The sequence below is a fragment of the Mytilus edulis genome, unplaced genomic scaffold, assembly GCF_963676685.1.
Source record: "Mytilus edulis unplaced genomic scaffold, xbMytEdul2.2 SCAFFOLD_1461, whole genome shotgun sequence".
Lineage (NCBI taxonomy): Eukaryota > Metazoa > Mollusca > Bivalvia > Mytilida > Mytilidae > Mytilus > Mytilus edulis.
The window spans coordinates 10,661-24,373 of NW_027268979.1; the positions used below are offsets into that span (position 1 = coordinate 10,661).

At 33.7% G+C, this 13,713-nt stretch overlaps 1 protein-coding gene across 1 annotated transcript; it reads left to right on the top strand.

Moving 5' to 3' along the window:
- Nucleotides 1–1,421: 1,421 nt before the first annotated feature.
- LOC139509279 (uncharacterized) lies at nucleotides 1,422–13,713 on the top strand (the record flags this gene model as incomplete). The annotated part of the gene is given in 3 exon segments (XM_071296119.1): nucleotides 1,422–1,547; nucleotides 9,749–9,939; nucleotides 10,836–13,713. Coding segments are annotated over 2 exon segments (2,998 nt in total), but the record flags the coding sequence as incomplete, so codon positions are not given.

Here is a 13,713-nt window from a genome sequence, read left to right on the forward strand (position 1 = left end):
TAAAAGTTTTTGAATTACCTCCCTTACACTGCTTTTAAAATGTCTTAATTGTTAATTGTCCAGAAAAATCTATTTTCCCCCTTTTTTGTGCCTAATAAATTCCAAAACATTTTGAGCCATAACCCCCCCCCCCCCCCCACCCCCCCCCCCTTTCCAAAGTCAATACTAACCATCCCTTCATGGTATTGAAACTTGTGGAATAATTTCAGAGAGATTCATACAAGTAAACACAAGTTATTGTTTAAAAAGTGCAAAAGTGTTCATTTTGGGCCCCTTTTTGGCCCCTTATTACTTAACTATTGGGACCATTACCCCCAAAATTAATCCCAGTCTTCCTTTACTGGTATTGAACCTTTTGCTAAAAAAATATAGAGATGCATTCACTAAAACTAAAGTTATTGTCCGCAAACTAAATGCGTCTTCGGACGACGACGACGCAGACGACGACAACGACGACATGATAGCATTATACGACGCAAAAAAAAACATTTTCCGGTCGTATAAAAACGAATTACAAAATCTGATAAAACGATTTCCACCAATTCGTTATCACAATTTTAATCTGTTATAACGAATTATAAAATTCATGATAACGATTTAAATTCGTGATTTCGAATTCAAATTATATGTTTGGGAGGTCCTAAATGGGCTTCCGTAAGCTTCAATTTAAATGAATGAATGTTATTATCATAAACTAGTTCATAGCTACACCGGTCATTTTTACAGAGAAAATCACAGTTCATAGGGGGAAAAAATTTAATATACATATAATACCTTTATTTACATTTGTTTTCAAAATAAGCTTTCTGCACAATTTCTAATGTTTGTTTGTATATCGACCAATTGTCACTAATCATCCTTACCAAGAAGAATAAACACTGATTAGAAGGAGATAATACATAAGTATGTACTAATATAGCTATAAAAAGGTTAACACATTATATTTATATAGCTGAAAATAGGCAGCTAAATGGTCAATTATATGTATTATTATAAAAATGGAGTATTTTGACAATGAAAATAGCAATCTCGGTTGTAAATATATGTATACGTTAGTGATTCTTTTTTTTTTCGTTTCTTATAAATAATTAATACATATCATATCAGCTGAATTTATATAAAGCCATTCAATTAATGTCGAAATCTAAAAAAAAATGTGCAGTGTGTCTACTCAAATTATAAATAGTTTACTGTATTTATTACCTGTAATAAGTTTGACAGAATTATAATTTGTCAATTGCTTGATATTCATGCCTTTTAAATTCTTTTAGAGTTATTCTGCTAATTTGTATAGACTAATCAATAACATGGGGAAAAAACTAATGTTCTACATCGAATTGATGTCACGTGTTATATACATTTGTTGACCTTAACAACCACTCCATTATAAATAACTATATACATATTTATATATACTTCTACCCTGTTTATTTATTCATGCATGAACGTATCCAGTCATTGTGACCAACAAATAAAGATGACTGTTATATTTCATTATTTTGGAGGTTTACTATTATGTAATGTCTTTACTGCCTAGTACATAAAAGGTAAGGTGTAGATTATTTATGTGTTCTATCATTGTTTGCGTATATACAATAATTCAAAATAAAATCAATATCCAAAATTTAATTAATGTTCACCTTGCGAGTTATACATTACATACATGTACAGGACTTAAAGAGAGGTTATTTAACGTTTGGTGTTTGTTTTAATATTTTTCTTGATATATATCTGGAGTCAGTTTCACAAAAAAACTTACGATTAAGATTTTAGTCTTAGTGTTTAATGTTTTTAAATGTATGCTGTTATTCCCAGTTTATCCATATATATTTGTGTTGATATTCCGTATCTATTTACTCTTGTATCACATGCCTATAGCTTGCTGCTTAGTTTCCCATATATGATCTGGCATATCCCATCTCGGTATTGCATGTCTATTTACTCTAATCTGGTTGCGTCTATTTTCAATAAAGCAAGGTAGGCAAAATACTATACTTTTTAACACGATCTGCGCGTTACACACAAGAAGAGAATACCATTTATCGTCTGTATATTCTCTTAGTTTTCTTAAATACACACCAAACTGTAGTTTCAAAACGATATGATAACATTTAGGGACATTTTTAAGCTTCCTTTCTACTCACTTTGATACAGACGAGAATATTTCACTAAAACGCGCTTAAAATATTTTTACTTGGTGGAAAAAGGGGGGATTTTTTTGTAATTTTTATGCATGAGTTTGACAAAGAAAATAATATTTTTGAAGGCCTGACTCGGAGGCAGGGAATGTCCACTCTTTCCGTTTAATGGTTTTTGATTATGATCATCGTTTTCTTTTATATTACAAAAATTATTTAACTAAAAGTATTAAATATGAACTCATCGTAATAATCTCTGTATAACTCAAATGAATTACATTCCATCCTGTTTTTGATAAAAGAAATATCTTGTTAAATGATAAAAGTATTTTTATTGGCAATCTCCCTCATACTTACTATTCAGCCAAACGTAACTGACATAGACAAATGACCAGCGGTGGTTATACGAATACATTCTACATTTTTCATTTATTAGTGTTGAAAAACTGGATAGATACACATCCTTTACAAAGTAGGTTAGATTTTCAAATTATTCGTTTTTCCTACCAATATAAATACTAACGACTTTCAAAAGCTTTTTATAGATTATCAGATTTCAAATATCAAGTATATAATATAATAATTAATTTTTGACTTTATGATTAACACCGGTGTATAAGATCAGAACATGTACATTCTATGTTTTTATATTGTTCTGAATTTTTTAAAAGGTGTTATGTAATTATTTTCTTTTAAATGAAATAGTATTGAACGTGTTGAAAGGTTTATATCCAATTTTCTATAACCCATAAGAAATAGAAAACAGTATAAATGAATTTGTATAAAGAATATAAAAAGGTATATGTTTGGTCGACAAAATTAAATACCAGTGACAAAAGAAAACTCTTAAGAAATCGCTGGCATGTGAATTAACTGATTATCATGTCTAGGATTTTTTATTTGCATTGTTATTTAGCAACTATAATCACTGGGGTAAAGCTGATGACCGTAACTGCATTCACGGTCATCCCAAGATGTCGGATGAAAAATTAGGTCAGTATCTGTATTGTCTGTTAAGGTGTTTCTATAGCATTTTCCTTACAAATCATACATTTCAACGATGTAAATTCATAAAAGATCCACACGGAAATCACTAATTACTACCGAGAAATGTGCATGAAACAGGAATTTCGATTTGAAAAATTCGCTCAGATGACCGTAAATCACAATCGAGATGACCGTAACAGAATCAGCGATTCATAACAAGGGTGACCGTAATTGGTTTTAAGATGACCGTAATTTGTAAATGATGACCGTAACTTATAAAGGATGACCGTCATTTCTAAGAAATATCCGTATTTATATAACTACCTTTTTGTATCCAATGAAGTTAATCGTGTTGGTATAAACGTATTACTATGAGAGTATTATCCTATAAGAAACTAAGACGTGCTTCAAATGCATAGTTCACCATATGTATCTTTTTTACAGTACAGGGTTGAATTTATTTTTAAAATGAATTTGCAACAAGACATGCACATGATGATGAACAAGTGGGGAAACCATGCAACAAAAGCGCGAAAAAATTACACCTTACAAGTATGATGAAAAAAATGCGGTGCACAGCTTCCAACTACAAGACAAAAGATTTTTTTTTATTTCTGGGATAATAAATACACATTTTTTAAAATGCCAATTCATGAACACCTATTGATATTATATCGTCTTCCATTTTGTCGTGCAGATAAAAAAAAAAACAGAAAATATTTTGAAAATATCATACGACTAAACTAGTGATGGTGATCTGCAGCAAAGTAGATCCTTAAAAGAGTCTTGTACGAATAGCGTATCACAAGGGGAAACGTTGTCAATTTGTATATATACAGAAATGTTATTCATACAGTCAGGATTCTACTTCGTCAAAATTATTTCCCCATTACGCCAGGCAGTTCATTCACAATCGTAGAAATGGAAGCCATTGTAGGGATGACGCGCTGCCAATTTTGCTTTTGAAACCCGATAAATTTATCCACATAGCACCATTACGTACGATCCTTATATGTCAGTTGTATTTTAAAAGATAAATGTATGTACTAGCTAATGAGCATCAGTAAATGATCTTGTCTGCATTGATTCAACTTAAAACTGTTGTCTAATCGGATGTCAGGTGGAATTTTCGAAAATTCTTCAACATTTAAAAACAAATCTGATTATATATTTCATGGAAGGGCAGACTAAAAATTTTCAGTGGTTGAAGATTATAAACCCTAGTTATCACACACACAAAAAAAATATTTTTTCGAAGATATGCATTTTCATCATCCAAATTAAAAGACTGTCGTAAAGTACTTTTAGAAAAAAATAGCTATTTGAACACACCTACTCTGTTTTTGTGATTCATTAGATAGGTATTTCACTTGACCCATATATTTCATCTTTTCGTACTGTCATTTGTTTACGTTATAAAGTCAACCTTTAGCTTTGATATATAAAAATTATAGAATCAGAAGCGAGATGCTATATCAAATACTCTTGCTTTGTACGTTTTTATTTTAAGACAAAATATACAAATCAAACACGCCCTAACATAAAAAGGTACACTCGATTTTCTCTTTTCGGTACAATCGTTACCTGTTTTGGGGAATTTTTTCTTGATTCCCATAATGGAAGGGCAGACAAGAAAATTTCTGAACTATTAGATTGATATGTTCTCCGTCCGTAGTAAAAAAAAATCGGAGGTTTTACATTTTCTACATCTTACTTAAAGTACCCTTGTCGTCGACTTGATATCTTATTGTTGTGCATTACTATGTAATAGATAAATTGAAAACTTATGCAAATGGTGTTTTTAAAATTAAACACTTCGTAATTGAGAAGAAAATTGTCGTTTTATTTTTTTCTAATAACTTTTAAAAATTTTGTTACTATAGTAATTAAACATTACAGTAAACATTTATCGCCTTCTCTAACAAAGAGCTACGATTCTTTTGTTCTGTTTCAACTTGGTTTCCGCCTGCATATATCAAGACAAATTAAGATTTTAATCAGCTTCCTCTGGAACCATTACCGAATATTCATGCATAAAATTGAGAAAGGAAATGGTGATGTATGTATTATTAATGTTTTTTATGCTTCATTTATGAACATTTTGTTTTTCTGGTCTGTGCCGTGCATTCGTCCGTTCGTCTGTTCGTTTATCCGTTTGTCCAGCTTCAGGTTAAATCAACTTGAAACTTAGTACACGTTTTCCCTATGGTATGATCTTTTAAATTCTAATGCCAAATTACAGTTTTATCCCATTTTCACGGTCCACTAAACATAGAAAATGATAGTGTAGATGAGGCATCTGTGTACTAGGGACACATTCATGTTTCTTCAAATTTTCGTCGTATCGCTGTCAATTTGTATTAAAATTTTAACGTCGTTATCAATAAATATTTCATTGTTTACGAGAAATATGCAATTTACTATCATTGTCATGAACCCAAAATACGGCCAATAGTTTAAAAAAAGAAATTTATGAAACATATTTATATCCGCTAACCGAGCCCCTATTGAAATCGACAAACTCAACAAAAAGCTTTGAATTCTAGTACGGATATTTCTTAGAATTGACGGTCGTCCTTTATAAATTACAGTCAGCCTTTACAAATTACGGTCATCCTTTACAAGTTGCGGTCATCTTTTTACCAATCACGGTTATCTTTGTTATATGTTACGGTCATCTTGAAAATATTTTGATTAGGATTTACGGTCATCTTAACGATTTTTTCAAATCGAATTTCCCATTTCATGCACATTTCTTGGTAGTAATTTGTGATTTCCGAGTGATTCTTTTATGAATTTACGTCGTTTCAATGTATGATTTGTAAAGAAAATGATATAGAAACACTTTAATAGGCAATACAGAAACTGACCTAATTTTTCATCCGACATCTTGGGATGACCGTGAATGCAGTTACGGTCATCAGCTTTACCCCAGTGATAATGACTCTTTAACTACTTACATTGAAGGTAGAATGTCTCTATGATTTTCTAAAAATTCAACCACTTTTTGTTTTGCGGTTCGGGAACTACTTTGGCTGTGAGGGTTGTATATATTTAAACAACCACGCCTATATTTGGAATGGTAATACTATGACCAGGGAGATATAGCTTCGTTCTCTGCTAGTGAAAAAACAATTGCACCAAATTTGTCGGTCGAAAGGCAAAATATCAACAGCCCTCCACGTTTAATTGACAGAGCAAAGGAGTAGGTCCGGTAAGGACTGATTTTGGCCTCAAATTTCAGGTTCATCTGACGAAAAAATTTGACCACTTTTTAAACACTTAGGTGTGTATTTCATTTGAACCAATTAGTTTATGTGAAAGATTTTAACTGATTTAGTTATTAAAAACGATCCGATTCAAGCTCAAATATGAAAAATTTACCTAATATGCCGAAAAATGTCACTTTTCATGCAGATGGTTTTTGTCAAAAATAAAAATGGCCGCTTTCGTGTTCATCCCCAACCGTTATGTACAGTTCGCTAAAAGTTAAGCACCACTGATATATAACTGGCAATACTTTTCTAACTATTGCGAAAAAAATATTTATGTTTGGTGTTTTGAATTGCCTTTAACATACACTAATAAAATTCATTAGACCAAAAAGATTGAACTCCGATAAAGCAGTCAAGCAATTTTTTATTAAACGGAATCTGCGCGTTTACAAATACACTGTTTCTTCAGGTAGTCGTGTTAGTGTGCGACCATTGGTCCGTCGACTTCATAGAGGCAACCGAAGAGCAAGTCGGATTGTCAAAAGACATGCCCCAACAGGCATGCACTTTACAGACATGTTTCAATAGGAGAATGACTATCTGTGCTCGAACATGAGAAGCTGACAAATCACTCATTGGTCAGATGAGAGTCGGTTTATGTTTCAACCAGTAGACGCCATAATACGAATTTCGCGATGCAATAATACGGCCTATGACCAAAACAACATTTGTCCAATGATTTCATTCGGTCCTGTTGGTGTTACAGTACGGGGTTGCTTCTTATACCGTTGTTAGCCGGGTATTCATATCCTGCAGGGTCACATTAACGGACAGACATACAGAGATTTAGTGCCTAAAACATTGTAGTCTTTCATTTTGATAATCCCCCCAGTTGCGTCAGCATGGTCACGACCCTTGAACATGGACGACAACGCTAGACCACACAGGGCAAGGATTGTAACCGAGTCCAAAGAGCAAATATCCATTTACACTATCTTTTGGCCTTCCATGTTCCCATACATAAACCCTATAGCACATGTCTGGGATGTCATTGGCAGAAATCTCAATCGCAGAGACCAACCTTCACAAAATTTTGTCGATTTAAAAGTGGTAATTGTTGATTAATGGCTTAGATTTCCTCAACTAAAGTTTTAAATGCTTGTAACGAGTCTCAGACGTCGTAAGAGAGGTTGTTACACATGCTATTGACTCAAATGTTGACAACATACCAAAGATTATTTCTAGAAATTTTAATGATATTGGGTGATTAATTGTTTTAAAAAAATAAAATCACCGTGCATTTAAATTCCATTTCTGATTTCTGTAATTTACACTATTTCTATGCACGTAAAACCTAAATGCATATATAGAACGTTCATAACTGACCAAAATTATATTTGTGATGTGTTTATGGTATATGTTAGCAAAATTGCTACATGAACGTTTTCTAATAATTGATATTTGAATTGGAAAGAATTTCGATGCAATAAAAATAGGTGGTGCTTAACTTTTTGCGGACTGTATATGTTATATATTATCATCAAATATAACTTACATTTCAATATTAAGGATGAACACGAATGCGACCACTTTCGTTTTATACGGAAACCGTCTAAAATTTTAACTAAAATGCTAAAATTGTGAAGATTTCAGTAATTTAGCATGCCTTAATGGTGTTAGTACCCGATATATGTGCATTGTATTGTCAAAAACAGCCCATATTTATGTAGCAGAAGTATTCTACTGTCCAATAAATAACTAAAAGTTTACATTTTAACAATTTTGTAAAACTGCTATATTTTGGGGCCAAAAAGGGGTCTTACTGGACCTACTCCTTTCTCGCCTTTCATACCGGTCTACCAATGTTGCAGTCTATCTGTTAGGAACATTTATTTGTGGATACGAGATATTTGCCACTGCACACTTACCATACAACATAATTCACGAACATTTTTACCTTTACTCGTAAAAAGTCATATAGGTGTGTACTAAGATATCAACCTTTCATTAAGTAAAACTGAGAAAGGAAATGGGGAATGTGTCAAAGCGACAACAACCCGACCCTAGAGCAGACAACAGCCGATAGCCACCAATGGGTCTTCAATGTAGCGACATGTTTTACTCCTTAAATGCTGCTGATTTGATTTTTGAATCCACTTTTATTTTCATGAAGATATGTTTTTAGTGCGTTGTTTGACATAAAATGTCATGTACAAATACTTCATTTATGCTCATTGTTGTGTGTTGGTTTTTCTTTCGATATTTTACGATTCCGGATGTTGAGTTTAATATTGGAATAAACAAAGTCGCATGTCATTGTGTAACATAGTTTTATATATACCTCTGTTGCACTTTATGATATATTAACTCTCCGGTATCAGACAAAACCAAATTACCAGATGAACATTAATCTTGTCTTGATGATACACAAAACCAACTGTCCTTGATTAATATTAATTAAGAAGCCAGGAAAATAAGGATGATGTATACTGTAGTATCCAGAACATTGATAACTTTCAATTAACTTATTATTAAAAACATTAGTACCTCACCACGTGCCTGTATTACAGAACCTCTATAGTACAAACATTACCGTTTATTGACAACACTAAACGATCACCTATCTACCGATGTGCATAATTATATAGACATTTTCCTTAACGTATTATTTTCATGAAGTTCTAATAAAACTTATCATTTATAAAAGTGTGTGTTTCTAAACCATAACGTTACAATTATACTCTATGCCAGTGTAGCTTTATACAAATAAATGACAAAATTCAATTGTACGTATGCTTGTATTGATGCATGACGCCTTCTCGTTGCATTGAAGACCTGTTTGTGACCTTCTGCTCTTGTCTGCTCTATGGTCGGGTTGTTATCTCTTTGGCACATTCCCCATTTCCATTCTCAATTTTATAAAAAAAAAAAAAAAAAAAAAAAAGGAGGTAGGGTTCAGCACTGCTGCCTTATATACTATAAGATACTTATAATAAATCGGGGGTGCGAACATGATATAACCATAAATAATTACTTCCTGCATTGATTTTCAGTGTCAGTGGCAAATATTTCATACATGTTCAGAACAAGAATAATCTTGTAAGAGACTGGGAATTTAAACTTCCATTGGAAAAATGAGGATTTTATGGATAGGGATCGAAAACGCTAAAATAGGTCAAACCCAGTAACTGAGTACAATTCACAATCCAAAAGACCTTAATGTCCGCCCTTCGGAGTATCGGGATAACGGGTCGAGTTTTGAACTAGCAGTTTCGGCTGTTGTGTTGTTCATTATCAAAGACCAGCAAACCTTTATGACACGATCTTGAATGACTTTTATTTGCATAAACATATTGACAAGATATATTGCTGACATACATGTATCTTATTATCTTGATTTTTTTTCAGGCGCCTGACTATGCAGTATTCGGAAACATGACATCAATATCCTATACTGTTTAGGAACATACATTACCATCATGGACGAATTAGAGGACACATCTGTTGCATTCAAACCGAGGCGCCAAGTAACATCAAATATATCGGCTGGTTCAGCGTCGGAAGATGGAGACTATAAAGCCCTCAATGAAAAGCGAAAGGTAAAACAATACTGCACCTAAAGCCCTTTTATTTTGAATAATAATATAAATGGCATAAACATGCTTTGATGATAAAAAAAAATCTTGATACTCATTTTAAAACAAGTACAATACAATAACAGAGCAATGAGAGAGACTGATGACACATGCAAAGTTTGCTGCTCTTAAAGTAAAACTGGTCAATTATAATGCATTTTAATTCATTTGTTTATGTTATTAACTGTATTGCCAGTTATAAGCAAAACAAATATATGGAAAAATGAAACTATATTTTGTTGGTGCGTGGAACAGCTTTTCTCAATTAACCTCATCTTGGAACAAATTTGGAAAACAAGGATTACTTGAGGAATATGTTACAGGGGCACGAAGAAATGAGTTAATTCCACCTATGGATTTGAGTAGGCATTCGTATTTTCCCTAAAAAAAATGTTAATCATCCATGCAGAGTTATCGTTCCTTGAGATTGCAAACGTTCTTGTGATATTCTTCCGCATGCGTGTGCATATATATTAATGATTTTTTACTTATATGTATATACATAAAACAAAACATTTCAATATTATCAATTTATCTTTTTTTTTAAGTTTTTGATGAGTATGCATTGAAGAAATGAATTTATAACAATCGATTATGTATGTTAGTTTGCACTTGATGATGTCTACGTATTCATCGTGTTTATAAATTGGTTAAAACCCCAAAACGAATGTTACGTAATTGAAATCTAGGCGATAGCAATACATCGGAATGCCCTCAAAGTCATCCGCTGTGGAAAAAAAAAGAAAAAAAAAAAAAAGAAAGAATCTACACCTTATTATTGTTGCAAGTTGAAAAATACTAGGTGTTTTTAAACATGGAGTCTGGTTTTTATCATTAGTTTCGTTTTTATTTATTTCCAGCTTCTGGCAAGAAATAGACAAAGCTTTGATATTACGATTATTGAAGACTCTGAAACTACAACAGAAAATGCTCCTCAAACTCCGAGTTTAACTCGAAAATCATCTGTTTTAGACCCACAGTATGAAGATTTCAGGAATAAATTGTTTCACTCTGTATCTACCGGAAATGTTGGTGACGTTTCACAGTCCTTGACGTCACTTCCTGCTGCCCTGTCAGTAGCAGACGTCTACCTTCTGGAGCCAGTCACTGACAAAAACATCCTTCATGTCGCTTTGGAAAACAAACAAAGTGCCATGGCAAAACATATTATTGAAAACTGTACCGTAGATCTTCTAAAACAGCGCTACAAAGGTGAAAAGGATTACAAAACCGCCTTGCATTTAATAACTGAGATCAATGAATATGGGCTCGCTAAACTTTTGCTTGAAAAGCTTCGAACTAAAAACGCTAAAATTGATGCAATTAAAGCTGAAACAACCGTTGAGGTTGTAGGTCAACGTCCAAGAAGTCTTTCCTCTTTTCATTTGGCCGCATTCTTAGGTCTTACCGGTCTCGTTAGATTGTACGTTGAGACAGGAATTGATATCAACTTTAGAAATTCCAAACGAGATACAGCTCTTTTGTGGGCATCGCGATGGGGTCACTTGGAAACCGTAAGCTATCTATTGGATCTTAAAGCTGACTGTATGCTAGAGAATGATAAAAATTCTACTGCTCTACACTGGGCAGTACGATATGAACATATTGATGTTGTACGTTTTCTTTTAACCAAAGGTAAAGCGGATGCAAATAAAGAAAGATTGCAAGGTTTGGTTGTGCCAATAGTACTTGCTGCTGCGTTAGGAAATGTTAGGATTGCCGAAGTTTTACTAGAGAATGGTGCAAATCCCAATCACATGATACGTAGCGGAGAAACACCACTCCATGTTGCCGCCAAAGAAGGCAATCCATCAGTTATAGCCGTTTTACTACATCATAAAGCAGACGTGGACCGCCAAGATGACAACGGAAACACTCCACTTATCAATGCTGCGGCAAACGATCATCTTAGATGTATCGATCTGCTTATGAAAGCAGGTGCTGATGCGACAGTAAAAAACCATATGGGATACGATTCTTGGCATTTTGCATTACAAAGTGAAAATGATGAAGTCTTACAGATTGTGTGTAAACATGCAAGAAACTTCAAAATTCCTCACTTAACAGCCGCAAAATTGGGCAAAGATCACAAAATCAAGGTCTTATATCAATCTGGCTTCAACATTAAAGAGGTGGACGACGACAGTAATTCTCTCGTGCACTATGCTTCTTGTTTCGATCAACATCACGTAATAGCGGGATTTCATTCATATGTTGACATAAACATGGTCAATAAAAAAGGAAATACTGCACTACATATAGCTTGCTTGAAAGGACACGTCCAGTCTATACAAACTCTAATAGATGTAAAAGCTAAGGCAGATATAGAAAATAAAGATGGTCAAATCGCTTTACATGTGGCTGCAACGAGTTCTAATACAACACCGGAAATTGCAAAAATATTAGTTGAATACACCATAAAATCGCATGCATGGGAATGTCTTAACTCTATTGACAAAAACAGAGATAATGCACTACATCTTGCAGCCGAAAATGCTCAGCCAGACGTTCTTTGGGAATTCAGATTTGTACGTTTCAAGGATGTTGATCACAAAGGTCACACACCATTGCACGATGCCGTAAGAAAAGGTCACCCTGAAGTTCTTGAAACCATGTTGGATATTTTTGAATCGATGCAACGTGATGCGGATATCAATACGCCAAATAGTCGAAAGGAAACGGTTTTACATTTTGTAGCTTCAGAGGGATTTCAGCAAAGCGTAAGTCGAATTATTTTCCTTGGAGGTGATTTAGCTGCACAAGATATTGATGGAAATACAGTTCTTCACCGTTTAGTTCTTGAGTCTACGGGGACCCGAGTCAATAGTCATTGCAACCCGACTGAAATGCTTGACACTATTTTTAACAGTGTTGTCCGGTGGTGGTGTATGCGTAATGGTCGACAAATACCGAATCAAGCAGACGAAAATTATTTGAAATACAAACGTGATGCTATCTTTCACTTACTATATGATGTAAAGAACAACAAACATTTGTGTGTCCTTGGATTAGCTTGTTATCAAGCAGCTCATGGAATTCTATCAGACTTGATGCAGATAGAAGGTGTCACTTCGTTCCGAGAAGAAAATTCTACCCTGTATGATGTCACATATTTCACACCAAAGACAAGTCTTTCTCTGAAGAAACCTTTATTTCGTAAACAATCACAAGTACACCAATCCCCTGCAACTTTGCCAGGCGCGGTTAGGAAGTTCTCTCGTGGGAATCAAAAGTCCACGTCTTTTTTACAGAATCTCGTTACTCATCCTAATAAACAAAATGGTGCCCGAGTATTAAATATCCCACCACTAAAGAAAATGGAGGAAATGTTCAAAACAATTTGTATGGTTACATATCTTACAATGATGGTGTTGCACATCGTTTATATGAGTGTCTTTAGTTACGCCAGCATTACCGCTCTTGGAATGCTCAGAAATAATACAGATGTACCGCATAAGGATCTAATTCTTGTTTATATTTGGGTTCCTCTGGAGCCATTGATTTTTATATTGTACAGTGCAATTTCTGTTATCAGAACGATTAAACGTGGAGATAGACTTAAGTCGTTGTCATGGAAAGTGATTATTTCATTTCTTATTTTTTCTATTTTGACAATCATATGGGTCTTTCTCATTGGCTATAGAAATACAAACAACGATTATGTGCTTGCTGTCGTCCTATGTTTTGGATGGTTGTCAACCGTTGCATTCACAGGTGGCATCAAAGGCATTCATTATT